The 19,875-nt window shown below is 33.4% G+C and overlaps 2 protein-coding genes across 2 annotated transcripts; one reads left to right on the top strand and one right to left on the bottom strand.

Annotated features, from left to right (window-relative positions):
- Nucleotides 1–1,725: 1,725 nt before the first annotated feature.
- On the bottom strand, nucleotides 1,726–8,730 carry LOC105346731 (large ribosomal subunit protein uL23). Its single transcript, XM_034482849.2, has 5 exons — nucleotides 8,586–8,730; nucleotides 6,149–6,383; nucleotides 4,400–4,576; nucleotides 3,198–3,267; nucleotides 1,726–1,791 (listed from the first exon to the last, which is right to left on the bottom strand). Exons 1-5 carry the CDS (start codon nucleotides 8,611–8,613, stop codon nucleotides 1,777–1,779), a joined length of 525 nt encoding a protein of 174 aa, XP_034338740.1. The 5' UTR covers nucleotides 8,614–8,730; the 3' UTR covers nucleotides 1,726–1,776.
- A 93-nt stretch (nucleotides 8,731–8,823) lies between these two features.
- LOC105340450 (ras-related protein Rab-34) lies at nucleotides 8,824–19,675 on the top strand. The gene is made up of 10 exons (XM_011446488.4): nucleotides 8,824–9,079; nucleotides 9,412–9,501; nucleotides 10,640–10,731; nucleotides 11,690–11,755; nucleotides 12,053–12,154; nucleotides 12,590–12,654; nucleotides 14,085–14,212; nucleotides 14,972–15,062; nucleotides 15,646–15,762; nucleotides 16,492–19,675. The coding sequence occupies exons 2-10, from the start codon at nucleotides 9,433–9,435 to the stop codon at nucleotides 16,554–16,556; spliced, it is 795 nt and encodes a 264-aa protein (XP_011444790.1). The 5' UTR covers nucleotides 8,824–9,079; nucleotides 9,412–9,432; the 3' UTR covers nucleotides 16,557–19,675.
- The last annotated feature ends 200 nt before the right edge of the window (nucleotides 19,676–19,875 follow it).

The following is a 19,875-nucleotide window of genomic DNA, read 5'->3' as shown; positions in this document are numbered from 1 at the left end:
GACAATTTCTATAATAGTTACAATTTGATTTGAAATAAAAACATTTCGAATATCAAGAATTTTTTAAGATTAATCCAGTTTGCCTAGATATGTATTCTGGAATATCATTTTGACATAATAAAACATGGGGGCAATGATGTCAAATTTTACATATATGGCTTCAGATGTAAAATTCTCGCAATATTTGGCTTCGAAAATTCGGACATTTGCAATATATAGTTGCACGATTTGATGCTAAAGTCTATCATTCTCTCAAAATTTAGTTTTGTACAAGTCACACAGGACCTATAGAACATGTCACATTTTCAATATAATGAACATAGATCTGCGCAATGGAATCAAGCCGTGAGGAGTGAGATATAATGGACCCTCCTACTTGCATTTGCCAAGCTAAAACCTGATACTTGCATGAACCAATTAAAGCCCGATTCTTGCATTAACAAAGCTAAAACCTGATACAGCATTAAACAAGCTAAAAAATAAAAGTTGCATTTACCAACCTACATGTAAATCCTGATACTTGCATTGACTAAGCAAAAGTCTGATATTTGCATTAACCCAGCTAAAACCCGATACTTGCCTTAACCATTTAAGCTACGTTTAAAACCCGATATTTGCATTAACCTTGCGGCAGAACTGTAGCTCCAAGGGAGTTTGGGAATTATTAAATAATTGTAGGAATAGATTTTGTTAATATTAAAAAATTCCTGAGGTATTTTACTTCAGTGACTGATTAACAACTTATTTGCCTCAAACATTTTCCTCAACACCCTAACCCTAAAGTGTATTTTGTCACGTGAGGATTGCGTCTTGGTTATTTTTAGCTGTAAACAAGCCACCATTTCATTATATACACGGGGCTGGTGAGGGTGATTAGAAGATATCCAGAGCCAACAAAGGTTATGACATCGAAAGTAAAAATGTTGCCGGGAATATTTTGGTATTAAACTTTTTACATAATATTTTCCTAAATTAGGTTGACAAGTGCAAAACCTGTATATTTTATTATAAAAAATAATAATTATTATTATATTATAATAATAATAAAAAATATTATTAAAAATAATATAAAAAAAAGCTAAAACCTTATACTTGCATAAACAAAGCTAGCTAAAACCTGATACTATAAACTAAGCCAAAGCCGTATACAGGCATTAACTAAGCTTAAACCTTATGCTTGCAAAAACCTAGCTAAACACTGATACTTGCATTCGCTAAGCCAAAACCGTATACAGGTATGTACTTGCATTAACAGAGATGGAACCCGACACTTGCATTAACCAAGCTAAAACCTTATACATGCACTTGCATTAATTAAGCTATAACCTGATATTTGCATTAACTAAGCTAAAGCCTTTTACATGTATGTACTTGCATTAACCAAAATAGAACCCAATACTTGCATTAACCAAGCTAAAATCTAATACTTGCTTTAACTAAGCTAAAAACCTTATAATTGCATTAACCAAGCTAAACTCTGGCACTTGCATTAACTATGCTTAAACCTGATACTTGCATTTACCAAGCCATGACGACCAGATGCCAGTAGACTAATTTCAGTGAATCAACAGCAAGTTTTAATGTTGATAGGTCAGCCCTTGAACCACTTACTCCTGACCAGTAGAGTAGCGGTACCAGCACATCTTCAAAAGTTGATGTACTGTTATTCGCTCACCCAATTCTTCATACAGGTAAGATATGTATATCATTTTATAACAAAAACAATTTTCATTCTTTTTTTTTATTTCCCCATATATACATAAAATGATTTTCTGTTTAGATGATACCAATCTGGAAAGAAAATCAAAATCACATTATAAATCTGAGGTATAAATATGGCCAAATACATCTTGGTTCTTTATACATGTACGTTAATACAAAAAATATATATTGTTCTTTTTAATTAATTACAAAAGACACAGGGTCTTTACTTTGTTCTAAAAACTCACAACTTTCAAATTTAAATCCCTAAATCCCTAAATATGTACATCTTTTATATCCATATGTATGTTCCTTTAAACTGAGTTCATCTTCAAACTTCTTAGTCATTAAGATTCAAAAATGTTTTAATAGGCTTTTCATAAAACACCCAAGTCTGGATGAAACATTTGAGTTGTGTTTAAATAAATCTAGTAATGTTGTTAAAGCTGCTTGGTCCGATTTTATATCAAATTTTATGCACGCTTTTAACCAATGGCTATGCTTAGTATATGTACAATAATAGACATTGCAGTAGTTTTACCCGTCAATTATGCCAAATTTCAATGAAGAAAAATATGTACAAAATTTGCTAACAAAACAAACGACATTAAAAGGTACCGCGTTATTTCGCCTCATGTTAAATTTCACCCCTGACGACGAGACAGGTATGGTTGTATTACGAATTTGACATCGCTTTAAATAAAGGTCGAAATGATCAGAAAAATTATAAATAAACATGTATACGTTTTGTTCGCTAATATTTCTGAAGTCTGCTTTCTTTACAACCGATGCATAGCATGCGGGTTGAATAACCCCAATCATTCGGGGGACGAAACCAAGCGGTTTCATTTTCTAAACATTCCCGTGATGCATTTTGGTTTGTTTTTTCGTTTGCCCAAAGAGAAATTATTTTTATTTACTTTGAATATTTCTAACTTTGAATGGAGACTGATTCTGCTGGTGTAAATAGGAGAAAGTCCATAACTTTCCAAGATAAATGATTTGTATGGAAAAAATTTTGATACTGTAAAAACAATAAAATCGGACCAAGCAGCTTTAAATACAATATGGAACAAGTACTTTCTCTAATATGTTCCTAATTTAAAGTAAAACAATTGTTCTTTCCTAATCTACATAGGTATGAAACCCATTGCTATCTCCTAACATAATACCAAGGGTCATTTGATATTTGTTATTCTAGTCTGTTCTATTAAATGTTTTGTTTGTATGTTTTCCAGCATTATCAATGTCAATTGTTTTACTGAAGGCTGCATCTTAAATGCAGTTAGAAATTCTGGATTTATTTTTTTATTTTTCAGGTATAAGGGAGAACATGAAAGAAATGTTATTCCATTTATCTGAGGATAAAAATGTGTAATGTACATTGTTACCTTAGATCAGATACTGGCAGGCCCGGGAACCATGTAATTGATTATTTAAGCCTCAAAGATTGACAAATATCTCATTTAAAGAACACTTTTCACATGCAGTCATACCTTGTTGGCCACATCTAATGCATCGTAATCTGGGGCCAGTCTAACATATGCCTTCTTCTCTCCATCAGGCCTGAAATAACGTGTCAGATCAGAAATCATGTGAAATTAAATTATTAAAAGAAGTTGTGATAATAAGAGAACAAGACTGAGGGAATGACTGATGGACAGGTCAAAAACAATTTACCTTGGAATCCTCCACAACTTTTGTTAGCGTAGGTGTTTTATTTACTATTAAGAAGCAAGGTAAATGCATAGGACTAACTCCGACTAAGTTATCTACATAAGGCAAGATTCACTCCCTTAAAGGGGCATGGTCACGATTTCGGTCAAATATTATTTTCTGTTTTTATTATTCATAATGCTTTAGGAATGCATATCTAATAATATATTGAAATTTTAGAGTCAGTCCCAGAGTTATAAGCAAGATCCAGGGCTCACAATTCTTTGTAATGAAAACAATGCTCATGCCCTGTTTTTGTTTACATAGGTTCAATATACCGGTAAAAAATATTTTTCCAGTTGATTTGTCTATATTCTTATTCATTTTAAGAATATTAAACAAACAGTCCCTAACGACTAACATATTCACTTCAACATTCAAAATGTATTTTGTAAACAAAAGCTTTGTTTACATAGCAAAGAATTGTAAGCTCTGTAACTAGCTAATAACTCACCGAATGACTCTCAAATTTTGGTTGCCTATTAGAAATGCCCTACTGAAGCATTGTAAACATTAAAAGCGGAAAATAATTTTTGATCAAAATCATGACCATGCCCCTTTAACTGAAAGACTTCAAACCTGTTCACACTTACTACAAATAGTCTTATTCACACTTACTATAAATAGTCTTGTTCACACTTACTATAAATAGACTCGTTCACACTGATGATATAGACTTGTTCACACTGATGATAAATAGACTCGTTCACAGTGATGATAAACAGACTTGTTCACAGTGATGATAAATAGACTCGTTCACAGTGATGATAAATAGACTCGTTCACACTGATGATAAATAGACTCGTTCACACTGATGATAAATAGACTCGTTCACACTGATGATATAGACTTGTTCACACTGATGATAAATAGACTCGTTCACAGTGATGATAAACAGACTTGTTCACAGTGATGATAAATAGAGGACAGATTCCTCACCTGGCCGGTGTGTCGACCTTAGTGACATCATTGTTGTACTCACCTGACCAGTGTGTTGACCTTGGCGACATCAATGTCGTACAGCTTCTTGACGGCCTGTTTGACCTGTGGTTTGTTCGCCCTTTTATCCACGATGAACACCAGAGTGTTGTTGTCTTCAATCTTCTTCATGGCAGACTCTGTAGTTAGGGGGAACTTCACAATGCTAAATCGATCTAATCTGAAAGATGCAAACATTAGAATATCAACCTCATTCAAAAATAAACCAGACTTAATTGATCTGGTCCATGACTGACCATGAGATACCAACACTAGAATAAGTTCAAATTTATTGACATAGATCTAATAAGAAAGGCACTGTTTGAATTTTTTTAAATTTTAACAGTGCAGATCAGATCTAATGTGACATAGACCAAGAAAGACCAAAAATCTGGTGAAATTACACTAGCCTATATATATCGGATTATAGTGATCAATGACCCATAACACAGTTGGTATTTTCTATAAAAATTTAATTATCAAGAACTAGCTTCGGCTCAGAATTAAAAAGAGCTTCTAAATAAGTAAAACTGCCTTTCATATATTCTTAATCAGTGAGCATACACAGTGTCCATTGGAAGATTGCAGACAAGCCTGCAGGCATGATCATCTAGCGATGAATTCCTGACTGCTTATTGAAAATTCTTAATTACTGAACAACATAATGAAGATAAAAGTGCACTCTTTTATAGGCCGAGATTCAATTTGAAAATGATCTCAAGGGGTCCAGAGGACCCCTCTTAATCATAACTCTGAGTTCAAGCCAATAACAATGAGTTCATATTTTATTCCATAAAGAACATGAATATCAAACACGATACATTTATGTTGACTAAAAATTTGAATGACCATACTAATAGGCAGGCTATGTGCCGTCACTGGTACTGTCACTGGTACTCTTCCCAGTTTTCTCCTCTATCATTTAATTCACATTTTGGATCAGCATTCCTTTCAGCATGAACCATTTGTTGTAATTAATGTCAGATTAAATGCCACTTATCTACTTTTTCATAAACCCCTGCTTAATCTATCATGGTTCGAGAATAATTTTACTTGTTTTATTCCGTGGCATCGTGATCGACATCAATTTCCCCGCCCTGATGTCATGTTTTAATGAATCTCATTGGTTAATCACCAAGTGCTGACCAATGAGATTGGGGCTTTTGTAGTGGTTTTTTTTTATTTGAAACATTTCAAGCATCTATTTTGTGAATTAAAAAAGGATCAATCGATGTTCTAGAATTTCTTAACAAAAAAAGTGTATACATGAGCTTTTCTCAGTTTATCGCATCCTTTGGGATGCACATATAATGAAATCATTTTAAGAAGGATGTACGTCAAAATGAATCACTATATAGACACAAAGATTTAATTACAAAAAAAACTTTATACTATTGTTTAATGCATAAATAAGGTTGCAAGCTCAATTCCCATTTTTGTTTTATCGTGCGAGTTCCATATCCTTCCTTCATGCCATACTGGCTAAATCAAAAGACTTTGTGGCATGCTGATGAATTTTCAAATACTGGTAATATCAATGTCAAAATTTTAACATGTTGTAACTTACAAGTCAACCAATCACATTCATTTTTCACATCACAAGTTTCAACATTTTCATATGATGAAATGTTTCCAGTGATATGTAAACTTGAATTATTTAAGAATCGGTATACCCTCACATCAAAAGTTTACAATTTGCGTCCTACAATAACACACAGATTTAGTATCTGCTAACTCCATCTCTTCTACTTACTTGCACACTCTGGAGACGCTCTTCTTGGGGTATTTTGGAGCCCTGGGGAGGGACAGGGTCTTGGGTCTCCTGAAGTGAACTGAGGGCCTGAATTTCTTGTTCCTCTTGCTGTGGACTCCACGGAGCACTGCTTTCTTGGCCTTCACTGCCTTCTCTGCTGCCTTTGGGGGCTTTGCCTTGGAGTCTTTCTTTGCTCCACCCTCCTTCTTGGCGGCAGTCTTGGCTGCTGGGGCTTCTACAACACATAGATAATGATGTCAACATGCTTTATGTAGTTTTCTTTATAAGTGCACATAATATTACACAAAAAAAGCCTTGCTCATAGCGCACATTATACCGATTGCAGCAAGGGGCGGGGAAAGTCTGCCTTGTGAAGCGATGATTAATGGTAACACATATATCAGTGAAAAAAGAGAGTTGAATATGGGGTACTATGGGCTAAAATATTTTCTTCCAGCACTGGGCATTGCCATATTGGCTGCTATTTTGTTTTCAAACGGTAACTTCGATCATTGATTGACTGGCACATATCGATGTTTATTGCCCCTTAACTCGATTAAAAACTTTCCAAAGTTTTAATTGAAGATAATTCAAATTAAGAGAAATTAAAGTGAAAACCAGATAAGTTTAAATAGTGCTCAAATCAAGAAACAGGACTAGTTCTACATATGTATTATAAAATCATCAGCTGGAAAATCAAAACATTTACATCAAGGAACAGGGGTGTGCAATTACAAAATTTGGCCACTAGCCCAGGGGCTAGTGGGAGTACCAAAGTTACTAGCCCAAGATTCAAAGTTACTAGCCAGACTATTTCGGACATGTCGACATTTCATTTTATAAAAAAAAAACCTGTATGATACTATTATTTAATTATTAATATACGAAATATTTATTACTTGCATGTTTTCTGTGGTAGACTAGTTCAAAAATATTCAACTTCATTGTTCTCTCACATTTTAGTTAAAAAATTGGTTTGGGTACCGTTTATATAATAAAACCCAAACAATACATTGTGAATGTGAACAGACTCTATAAAATCACTGCAACTATCTATTTTAGCATTTTATCCAGTTTAATTTCCATTTACAAAATACAACTATGCAATTAATTACGTAATGGTAAATTTTAATTAAAAATAATGGAAAATGCACAAATAATAATGTGCAAAATATGAATTTTTTTTTAATTCACCAAGCAGGTCACTTTAAAATGTGTTCATGAGAATAGTTAGTGCAGAAATTTATAAAATCTCTGTAATGCATCTCTCTCTCTCTCTGTAAAAAAATTATATCTAAAAAAGCCAATGAATACATATTACAGAAAAAGGAATCATTTTACAGCGATGTCACTTGAAACAGCTGCACAGGTAACTACGGAAGCTATGTGCAGTGAGGCGTGACTATCTCGTCTAGCCACTGGTCAGGTCAACACTGTCGGTAAAACTTCAAAGTGTGAAACTTACAGCAGAATGTTTTTTCTCAGAAGAATGTAGCACGAGAAAAAAATGCTTAAGAAATTTTTAGGCTATCATGACTTAAAAGGAGCAGATATTATGCCTCTGTGATAACAATGACAATACACTTTTCCTCCTAGGACACTGCAAATTTACCGGCATATTTTGCCAACTCTGGTTATGATTTACTAGCCCGACGGGCTACCACAGTTAATGTTTTTGCTAGCCCAACCTCTAAAATCGGTAGCCCCGGGCGTCGGGCGATGGTAATTGCACACCCCTGAAGGAAGGATCTTTTAGATACTGAATAAAGTATTAAATTTTATTAACGGTAGTCAACATACAAATTAATAAACGATGAAAGAAAAAATATTGGAATCATGCAACTTTATTTGAATATTCACAAATACAAAACTTGGACGTTTTACGTATGAAAAATGACATACTGTACACTGAGCACACATCGTTTAGTTTAATTTTGACTAATAATTTGAGTTGGCAACCAGGTGGATCCTATATTGTGCATTTCGAATAAATTGTTCTACAATACACAAACTGCACTGTCTTAATTCTGCGCTCGAACCAACGGTCACACCGTTTTCATATTATATATATGTCAATGAAAGCTTTTAAAACCCCATTAACACCGGCTTCATTGTAATCATAAAAAAAATTGTGAAACTCGATAAAGACTATTCATTTTTTACATCCTTTACAACTTAACACCACTGAATCAAAGAATGTTTCATTTAAAAGTTGTAATCTAAATTTTCCTTCATATGTACATGGTATAAAAAATACTGATGTTTAATTTACATTCTTCGTTAAAATTCAGTTAACTCAATATCCTTTATTCTGGCCGCTTTCAGAAGTGTTCTTCCCATTAAAAATATTACATATGTTAGGATCAAATGTATTTGTATCAAATGGCATATGTTGGAATTCAAATATATTCATTTTTGAAGATTTTTATGACCATACTTTCTGATCCCTTCTTCTTGGGAGCCATGTTAATTCTGAAAAGAACGATTCGTGCGCAGCACGTGTTGACTTTCCGTCTGTGTTATTTTTAGTGGCGATTATGGACACTCATTCTGTTAAGCTTTCAAGTGACTTGACTATTTTTCCTAGTACCTCGTACGTTGGAATTTCGTCACATTTTTATTTAAACAAAAGCCCATGTTGGCTAATTCGAATGTTAAAATTTATTAATGTATTTTCTTTCAGAACATATAAAAATCGACATGATTTTTCTGTAGAAGAGATTTTACAGAATCAACGACTGAGTTGATTAAAAGAAGGCGTTCCTAGATGCAACTTCCGGTGAAATAGTTGAGTGGAACATGTTGAACACGATTTGATGATGAGACAATAAACGGATTGCCAGAGGAGGGTTATACATAATTCAAGGCGTCATAAATTTTAAGCCATGAGAAAAGATTGAGATATTTTTAGTTATTTGTGATATACTTCATGTGAGTGGTTTTTATCTATTCTGTTAGAACAAAATTTCTTTTAGTAATTTCTTTACATTAAGTACAATCTCTAGAGTTAGCTTTAAAGCATCAGTTAGCTCTAATGTTTTATTAAGGTTGTTTTTAACCTGTTTAAAATAAATTTTGAATTAATGTTTACATTTGAATATCTTTTGCTATTTTAAATGCCTTCCTTTCCATGTACCCTTTATAGGAGTCGAGCAAAACATTAAATACTGTGAATATTGCAATATTAAGGATCCACATATCTAGGTTGACAAAGCCTTCTCCTTCTGTGATTCTTTCATATGTATCTTGAATTTTATTTCCAGACATTCAGCTATCACTGAAAGATGTCAGCGGGAAGAACAATTCTTACAAACAATGTGGCCAAAGACAGGATGATTACAAAATTTCCACAGGTGAGTGGTCAATTCAAACTTTTCAATTTATGAAGCATTCCAATCATTCCTGGATTTTTTATTGGTTTTTTAAAAATTTATTGTGGATTCTACAAATGCAGGCTTTACATTCTATAGCTGATTTTTACGCTTGCCTATCACAGGGTTCGACACTAACTTTTTTATGCATCAGTCCAGCCGGACTAGTGCCTGTTTATTTTAACTAGTCCTCAGGCAATTTTATGTGCCCGTCAAAAATAAATTAAAATGCATTACCGTATTTGCCTTATATATAGTACGGAGTTTTTAGATAGCATTTGTAAGAAAGGGGTGCATAATATACACTATAATGTTTTTTCTTACAGGTGTTGCACTTGTTTAGTTGTATTGTGCTGTGCAGTACATAGCAATGAGCTGCATATTCACTATCTCCGTGCACTTGGTGTATGCCGCCATTACAGATGTTATAAATAGATCTATGCAAATTAGATCCAGGCTATGAGCTACCTTGTTCTTCTCCTTATCTAAGTTCTTTAAAAATCTGTTTAAAATATTAAGCAATTTATCAGAAATTATTTAAAGTAAAACAATTCATTTAAATTAAACAACTCACAGGAGATTCCTTTCACTTTAATTTTTTTAAAACACATAAGCATCCCTATCGAAGCTGTTGTTGTGAACACGTGCGCTTGTCACCTATTTTCTCGGACATCCCCTTACGGCAAAGAAATAATCAAGTCACCCATAACATCCTGCATACATCTCTTGTTTACGCTCGGTAACTCTATAATCACTGCAATGTATCATATGCTAGATAATAAAAATATACTTAGGGGTTTCCATTAAAATGTTGACAATCACACATTGTTAATTTACACATTTTTTAAGCCAAACTTTTTATTAGTCCGACCGGACTGACTACACAGAAATTTTGTTAGTCTGTATGAAAATCTATTAGTCTGTGACTAACGGACTAAGGTTAGTGTCGAACCCTGCTATCAAACCAATTGTTTTATGTTTGACAGCGGTGTGTTAACTAAGAGCAGTAAAGAATCACTGAACTGTTTATGAGATAGATCTGTTCTTGTTTTGTGATTTTAATAGAATGATTTGATTTGTATTGATTGCTGTTATACGAGATCAAATGTTTCTACTTTAGGCATTTCATCCAGATGCGACACCATATCAGAAAATGAATTTTCACCCAAAAGTGAGACAGGCTTGTGGAGAAAATCGAACAGGGCGTGTGGGGTAGGTACAACAAAAATAGTGTGTATGTGGTAATGATAGGTATATGGCATTTATACTAGATCTGGCTTGTGGGTTATAACCCTTTGGCTTGATCAGTAAAGTTCTAGATGTGCGTGCCAGAGGACCTGGGTTCACACCCCAGCAAAGGCAATATTTTTTTCTCTGTTAGATTTGGCACCCACGTTGGGTCTACAGGATTTTCCAGGAAATACTGGTGATGGGAATTACCAGTGGGAAATACTAGTACTTCCCATTCCGGGAAATACTGCTGATTTCTTTAAACTGAGAAGTACTGGGAAATACAAATCTAATTTTTCATTTGTTGGATTTAATCAATGTAAAAAAATTGTTTAGGAAATAAGATATAAACAGTAAGCATACAGACACAATTCAGCAAATCAGTACAGTTAGAACATGAGCATTCTCTGATGTGTGAGACAGATTGCTCCATAGGTTTTCGTACTCTTGATGAGTCGAGGACGACTCTTTCCTTTAAGTGGGACAATGTGGGAGAGTCAAGTATATGCCATTCCCACTACATGTAGCTCTGGCTAGTGGGTTAACCCTTTAGCTTGATTGTTAGAGTGCTGGATGTGCATGCCTAGGTTTAGATCACAATAGAGGCAACATTTGTCTCTGTAACACATAGAAAATAGCACTAGTGTTGTGTATCTCAAAAAATGTTGAGGATTTGCTATTATAAAAAAAATAGGGAAGTTGGTGCTAAAAGGATAGATGAGGTAAAAAATGAGACCTTTGGCAAATAGTTGCAGCAAGTTCAGATTCTGCCTGCAGCAAATTTATTTTTTGTTTCTACTGCTCCTTCTTTATGTATTTGAAAAGTTAAAGAAGACTTTATTTTTTTATCATTGTCACACAATATTACGTTTTTGTGACATTCTTTTGTAAATCTATTTAACAAAACCAACTAATATAGTAAACCATATGTTACTTTCAGGTTGAAAATTTGTAAAGCTGTCTTGGTTGGAGATGTCTCTGTTGGGAAAACAAGCTTAGTTAACAGGTGATGATTTAAATCATTAAAACAAGCTTAATTAACAGGTGATAATTTAAATCATTAACACCATCTTAGTTAACAGGTGACGATTTAATCAATAAAACAAGCTTATTCAATAACTAATTAACCCAACAAGCTCTAAAAGAAGGATAGTAGGAACATAATCAAGCATCATCTCTATTCAAAGATGTCCATAATTATAAAGTTAGTTTCAGTACCATAAGTACAAACTGTAAGAAAATTAGCCAGTTGAGTTTTGATACTGACTGATTGACAAATCAAGTTTATGGTTGGATTGAACAGATTTTGCCATGATGTCTTTGATCGGGACTACAAGGCAACCATAGGCGTGGACTTTGAAGTGGAGAAGTTCTCTGTGCTGTCTGTACCGTTCACTCTCCAAATGTAAGTGTAAAGCAATTCTCCAAATGTAAGTGTAAAGTGATTCTCCAAATGTAGTTGTAAAGTGATTCTCCAAATGTAAGTGTAAAGTGAATGTTCAAATGAAAGTGTAAAGTGACAAATGTAAGTGTAAGGCATCTCTCCAAATGTAAAAGTAAAGCCAGTCTACAAATGTAAGTGTAAAGTGAATGTTCAAATGTAAGTTAAAAGTGATTTTCCAAATGTAAGTGTTAAGAGATTCTGCAAATGTAAGTAAAGGGATTCTATCCACAGTCATTCTAAAAGTATAATGGCTTACACATTACAGGGATTCAGTAAAAAGCATGAAGAAATTTTCAGTGATGATAAAGTTTCTTAACTGTCAAGTAAGAAGTTTGTAATATGCTTCTTTTTATGTTCGCCTTGGCATTACAAAGATTTTTTTCATTTTGATTTCAGCTGGGACACAGCAGGGCAGGAAAGGTTTAAATGTATTGCTGCTTCCTACTACAGAGGAACCAATGGTAAGATACTTTGCATGTAAATACATGCATGCTCTCTAAATGTTACCAATGGTAAGATACTTTTTTAAAACATATAACCAATTGTAAAATACCTTATATGTACATCTAAACATGCAAACTTTCTAAATGTAACCAATGGTAAAATACTTTGCATGTAAACACATGCATGCTCTCAAAATGCTACCAATGGTAAGATACTCCTTTACATATCACAAATTGTAAGATATCTTACATGTACATCTAAACATGCATGCCCTCTAAATGTTACCAATGGTAAGATACTTTACATGTAAATACATGCATGATCTCTTCATGTTACAAATGGTTAGATACTTCTTTACATATCACCAATTGTAAGATATCTTACATGTACATCTAAACATGAATGCTCTCTTAATTTACCCAATGGTAAGGTACTTCTTTACTGATAACCAATTGTAAGATATCTTACATGTACATCTAAACATGCATGATCACTAAATTTAACCAATGATAAGATACTTCTGTACACATTACCAATTATAAGATACATTACATTTAAACATGCATTCTTTCTGAATGTAACCAATGATTAGATACTTCTCTACAGATTATCAATTGTAAGATACCTTACATATAAAAATGCATGCTCTATAAATGTAACCAATGGTTAGATACTTCTCTACAGATTACCAATTGTAAGATACCTTACATATAAAAATGCATGCTCTCTAAATGTAACCAATGGTTATATACTTCTCTACAGATAACCAGATGTGAGATACTTTTCATATAAATACAGAACACCTCTTTGTATGTATCCAATGGAAGAAAGTTACATGTAAATACAATGAACATGGCAGTTCTTGAAATGTAATCAATTGAAAGATACTTTACATATAGTGCATAACAGCTCTCTATACATGTATCCAATTGTTAGATAATCTACAGGTAGTACATGTCAGCTCTCTAAATGCAACAAGTAGTTTGATACATGTAGTTTATATATAGTCTATGACAGCTCTCTACATGTAATCAATTATTAGATACTTTACATGTCATACATTTCAGCTCTCTAAATGTAACCAGTGGTTTGATACATGTAGTTCATATATATAGTCTATGACAGCTCTCTACATGTAATCAATTATTAGATACTTTACATGTAGTACATGTCAGCTCTCAAAATGTAACCAGTGGTTAGATAGGTCACATAAAAACATTATATTTCTCCATGTACCAGTACCAAATGGAAAGATACATTACATGTAGAACATTGAAACCAATAAATAGATATATCACATTAACAAACATGTAACCAGCCTTTATTAGGGTCCATAACAATGTGAAATGACTCATTGATTACAAAACCAGTGTTTGATTCATTGTTTGATCAAAGTTGCTGCACTTAGGACAATTTGTTTACACACCTGAGTGCATTCTTCTTTCAGTTGTGATGGTAGTTTTTGACTTGAGTGATGAGCGGTCTTTATCAAATGCCTCACGCTGGATGGCCGATGCCTGCGAGAATGCAGACGAACCTGTTAAATTTCTGGTCGGAACCAAAAAGGATAAACTGGTCGGTATACTGGTTGCTTTGTTCAATTAACAGAAGTTGATGGTTGTAAATATCAAGTAATTTAACCCCAGCATACAAAGTTTGTCTGTTCCCTACCTGAAAATTTCTGGATTTAATTGCAGGTGTATATCATAGAGTCATGTAAACAGGGTATACTGTAATTACTGGAATGTGTCTTTGTATTATTATTGGAAATTATTTCTTTATAACTATATTGCAAACAACCTTGGTAAGAGTATTTTATCTACTTAATAACTTTCTAATGGAGAAGCATTGGAAATTCCTATTTTACAAAAAGTTTGCTTTTGGCTTGCATAGCATGATCTCATCCAAAGGTAATCTGGGCAAGTTCAGTTCAGTTGACAAAATCGTATAATTCCTGTCCTGGCCATATTTTGTACATGTAATGGAAAAAGATTGCTAGCTTATGGACAAACAACACATATCTTCCATTATTTTCTGATTTTTTTCTATCTCAGCTATGGGAAGATTTCTACCAAGTAATCCACAGGGGCCAAGCCCGTTTTAACATTAATTTCAATGTAATTATACATTGAAATTAATGTTAAAATGGGCTTGGCCCCTGTGAAGTAATTTTGTAATTATGTATCATTTTATGTGATGCTTTTCTATTTGGATATATAGTTTCAATTGAAAATATATACTTTAACTTTATTTACATACAATAAAAAACATAGTAAACTTGTAACTTACCTATTTATTGATTTTTTTATTTTGCCAATTTTCTACTTTCTTTAGTCCCCAGCTGCTTATGAGAATGTAGAAAGGAGGGCAGCTGAAGTGGCAAGGACCCTGGGAGCTGAGTACTGGGCAGTGTCCTCTAAATCAGGTAAGTCAACTCCAGCCACCCTCAGTACTGATCTCTCAAAGTAGGTCAACTCCAGCCACCCTCGGTACTGATCTCTCAAAATAGGTCAACTCAAGCCACCCTCGGTACTGATCTCTCAAAGTAGGTCAACACCAGCCACCCTCAGTGCAGATCTTTCAAAGTTGGTCAACTCAGCCACCCTTAGTACTGATCTTTCAAAGTAGGTCAACTCCAGACACCCTCAATACTGATCTCTCAAAGTTGGTTAACTCAAGCCACAGTCAGCACTGATATCCCCAACTAGGTCCTTTGAAGCCACCCTCAGTATATATAACAACATCTCAAAGAAATTCCGTTCCAGCCACTCTTAGTATTGACCCCAATCGTGACAAATGTGCCATACAGTTTACTGAAAACAATTTTTAGAACTGTATTACTAATGGTGACCGTTAGATCTAAAGAATTAGATAAACTTTGGCTTTGCTTCAGTCGGCTCCTATAATGGCATGGATGTATTGTTTCCTCAACCTTACTGTAGTAATATAAACCGCATCATATCATCACTTTATGCTTGAATTAATTGTGTCCTCTTGTTTGTTTACAGGAGAGAATGTGAATGACTATTTTTTTCGAGTTGTATGTTTGACATTTGAGGCAGCAGTGCTCAGAGAGCTAGAGTCCAGTCCAACACAGACAAAACATATTGGAAATGACTTAATTAGTAAGTGTTGTTGGTATGCATTTTAATCAGTAATTAAGTATTGATGGATATGATTTAATCAGTAATTATCATTGGAAATGTTTTAATCAGTAATTATTATTGGTAATATTTAATCAGTAAGTATTATTGGTAATATTTAATCAGTAAGTATTATTGGTAATATTTAATCAGTAAGTATTATTGGTAATATTTAATCAGTAAGTATTATTGGTAATATTTAATCAGTAAGTATTATCTGAAATGATTTAATTGATAAGCACTATTGGAAAGGATTTAATCTGTAAGTATTACTGAAAACAACTTAAAAGTAAGTATTTTTGAAAATGATTTAAATTGTAATTATTACTGGAAATGACTTCATCAATCAGTAAGTATGATTGGAAACAATTTGATTAGTATGAATTACTAGAAGGGATTGAATCAGTAAATGTATGTGTTACTGGAAATGATTTACAGAAACAAATATTTGAAAGTATGTCTGGAAATAATCTGTTCGGTAACCATTACCCATGGTGCAATTTTTTTAATTTTGTTGATCAGGATTAGGCATTTTAGAATTAAAAAAAGGTTCAGGGCCCTCTTTATTGCTTTTAAAATTACACTTCAATATATATATATTAAAGATAATATGACAATGTGAGTCTGGCGAGTCACTGAAGTGATCCATGAGCAAGACTATATACTGATTATCACTTATTTCTTTTTCTACCCTTTTCTTCATTCTTTCAGAAATGGAGAAAAATGACTTATATGAAGAAAAAAGGAAAAAGTCTATAAAATGCTGCAATGCTTAGCCAAGTGATCCCACCATTTTATTCCTGTAGTCCAGCTAACAAGATTCTTGTGATATTGTTAAATGATGACCGTTTCCTTGACTACAGCAGATTGATTCATTCCCACACATTACTGTACAAAACGAAACATAGATACGTTTTGTTCTTCCATTGATGTCACAATACACCACAGAAACCCTAGTAGATGTGTATAGATATGTATGCACAGACAGAGACAGATTAACATGTTACACCTATGGTGTATTAGTAAACACAAGATTCAAATTCTGGGTTAGAGTTTGATATGCTTTGTTTTGATTGAATCTCTTGCACATTGTGTACCTGTTGTATACTAAGGAACAATTTATTTTGTTATATAAAAGCTGATTTGTTGATATATTAAATGATATGTGTTTATCACAGAAGATGTAAATCATGTAATACACAATTATTGTACATTGTAAATTGTATAAGAAGTTTTTGAATGTATCAACAGTTGATCTAAATGTTCATATCATTTTTGAACACTTTACTGGTATTTATTTTTTAGGTCACCTGAGTAAACTCAGGTGACCTATTGCTATCTGTTTTCGTCCGTCGTCGCGCGTTAACAATTTACATTTTTAACTTCTTCTTAAAAACTACAAGGCTGATTGTTACCATTTTTGTTGTGAGGCATCTCTATGGTAAGAGGAATCAAGTTATGAAATCCATGGCTCTACCACCCCCGGGGGGCCACATGTGGGGCCAAATATTATGCAAAAAAAAGCCAAATTTTCAAAAATCTTCTTCTCTACTCCCACACATGTGAGGAAAAAACTGGTTGCATAGTTATGATGTCCATGAAGCCTTCTACCAAAATTGTGAAATTCATGACCCCTGGGTCAGGGGTTCAGGCTCTAGGGTGGGGCCAATATGGCCATATAGTAAGAATGTAATATTAAATCTTACAAAATCTTTTTCTCTACTCCCATATATATTTGTTAAAAACTAAATGCATGATTATGATGTCCAAGAAGCCCTCTACCAAAATTGTGAAATTCATGACCCCTGGGTCAGGGGTTCAGGCTCTAGGGTGGGGCCAATATGGCCATATTGTTAAAATGTATTAAATCTTAGAAAATCTTCTCTACTCCCATATATACTTGTTAAAAACTAAATGCATGATTATGATATCTATGAGACCCTCTACCAAAATTGTGAAATTCATGACCCCTGGGTCAGGGGTTCAGGCTCTAGGGTGGGGCCAATATGGCCATATAGTAAGAATGTAATATTAAATCTTACAAAATCTTTTTCTATACTCCCATGTATATTTGTTAAAAACTAAATGCATGATTATGATGTCCATGAAACTTTCAACCAAAATTGTGAAATTCATGGCCCCTGTGTCAGGGGTTCGGACTCTAGGGTGGGGCCAGTATGGCCATATAGTAAAAATGTATTAAATCTTAAAAAATCTTTTTCTTTACTCCCACACATGTGGGCAAAAAACTGAATACATGGTTATGATGTCCACTAACTCCTCTACCAAAATTGTGAAATTCATGGCCCCTGGGTCAGGGGTTCAGGACTTGGGGCAAAATAGTGTTAATGCATATAATGTTTAAAAATCTTCTTCTCTATTCTCACACATCTGTATGAAAAACTGTCTTCATAATTATGTTTACCAGGAAGTCCTCTACAAAAAGATTTTAAATTTCATGTCCCCTGTAGTATGGGTTTTGACTCTAGGGCAGGGCCAAAATGGATGTATAGGTGTTAATGCATATAATGTTTAAAAGTTATCTTCTTTACCCCCACACACCTGAAAGGAAAACTGAATTCATGATTTTGTAGACCAGATCTTTAAGTTTTTCACCAAAATTATAGGTTTCATAGTTCGTTTTGAAAGATTTCAGGCAGGGAGGTGGTCGTTATTACAGATTAATATTTTTTCTACTCCAGAATGAAAACTAATTAAATGCTTATACGAGACTCCTTGACAAGTTTGTTATGGGTTATATGCTACTCAGGTGACCGTTAAGGCCAATTGGCCTCTTGTCTCCACCATGCAATGGGTAGACATATGTTATCCATTTCTTTTGATTTTTAAAATACAAACCTACAGCAAAAATGTCATTTATTTATTGCTATTTTTCAAAAGTTACAGTGTATTTTAAATCGAGACAACTCTTTGGTAAGACTATGGTGTGGTGTTGGAGCCCGATCTGATTTGAGGCTCGGAAGGAAATGACCTGGTTAGACGTTAGACCTGATATTTATTTTTGTGTTTTTGAAATAAGTTTTCTGCTTTTAGATAGAAGGGTACAAAACTGCTGAGATTCATTAATCTTTTTGTGATTTGGATTTGAGTGCTTGATCTGATATTAATAAATGGTGTCAGATCTCTGATGCAGTTATTGCCTATAGAATATCTACAGCCGTCCGTTTTACCCCATATCAGATTGTTTATTGATGGTTCTGATATTAGATTGGTGCATATTGTTTCTGATTTATTATAACTGATATTTTGTACTTGTTTTTTTAAGGGTGTGAAATATGGGAAATGATTTAAAAATCAGCTACTAAATTTCAAATGATATAATGTTTTAAAAAATCTCTTTCTTGTTAGAAAAATAATCTGGGTTCTAATTATCTTGTAAAGTTTTATATACATGCTATTGTTCCAGTTTTTCAGAATTTTCAGAGTTTCATCTCTGAGGTGAAGTACATGTATTTAATACTATTCCAAGGACTACATGTGCATTTATTGGTGCTATACAGTTTATCTTTGCCCATGGTCTGTTAATAACTTTTAAAATTTAATAAAACATGTACTTTCTCATTTAAATTTTTAAATTATATTTTGATAAGTATGTTATGTTTAGTATTTTATAGGGTTGTGAAGTTTCTTATGCACCAAAAAAAGTCCTTTCCCGGTTGTGGTGTGTTTAAGAAGGTTGTAACATTCATTAAACGTTGTTTATGATTTATTTTTACAGCACTTTTACACACTATGCATTTAAGTAATTTGATCTGTGCATGTTTCTTATGCAGTTCAACATTTTTTCATGTAAATATTTTGAACTGCACAATGGCTAGTCAACTTGGATTTGCTTACATGTATTAAATTGAATTAAAACAAAATAATAATTGTATTTTGAGTATCTTTTTTTGTTTTGGACATCTACTATTGTATTAGTTAAATATTACAGCCAAACGCTAACAAACTGATATATTTCTGTAGGTTTTGAGTATCTTTTTTTGTTTTGGACATCTACTATTGTATTAGTTAAATATTACAGCCAAACGCTAACAAACTGATATATTTCTGTAGGTTTATTTGATTATGTGTAAA

Source organism: Magallana gigas, chromosome 3 (assembly GCF_963853765.1).
Source record: "Magallana gigas chromosome 3, xbMagGiga1.1, whole genome shotgun sequence".
NCBI classification, from domain to species: domain Eukaryota; kingdom Metazoa; phylum Mollusca; class Bivalvia; order Ostreida; family Ostreidae; genus Magallana; species Magallana gigas.
Note: the sequence above shows the minus strand (reverse complement) of the source record. Positions and strands in the feature narration are given on the sequence as shown.

What these genes read in the sequence shown, in the direction of transcription:
- LOC105346731 (XM_034482849.2), bottom strand. Translation starts at nt 8,613, where the DNA reads ATGGCTCCCAAGAAGAAGGGATCAGAAA. An exon ending in AGCGTCTCCAGAGTGTGCAA is followed by an intron (nt 4,577 to 6,148) that starts GTAAGTAGAAGA and finishes TGCATCTTTCAG; the next exon opens with ATTAGATCGATTTAGCATTG. An exon ending in AAGGTCAACACACTGGTCAG is followed by an intron (nt 3,268 to 4,399) that starts GTGAGTACAACA and finishes ACGTTATTTCAG; the next exon opens with GCCTGATGGAGAGAAGAAGG.
- LOC105340450 (XM_011446488.4), top strand. Translation starts at nt 9,433, where the DNA reads ATGTCAGCGGGAAGAACAATTCTTACAAACAATGTGGCCAAAGACAGG. An exon ending in TGATTACAAAATTTCCACAG is followed by an intron (nt 9,502 to 10,639) that starts GTGAGTGGTCAA and finishes TTTCTACTTTAG; the next exon opens with GCATTTCATCCAGATGCGAC. An exon ending in AAAACAAGCTTAGTTAACAG is followed by an intron (nt 11,756 to 12,052) that starts GTGATGATTTAA and finishes TGGATTGAACAG; the next exon opens with ATTTTGCCATGATGTCTTTG.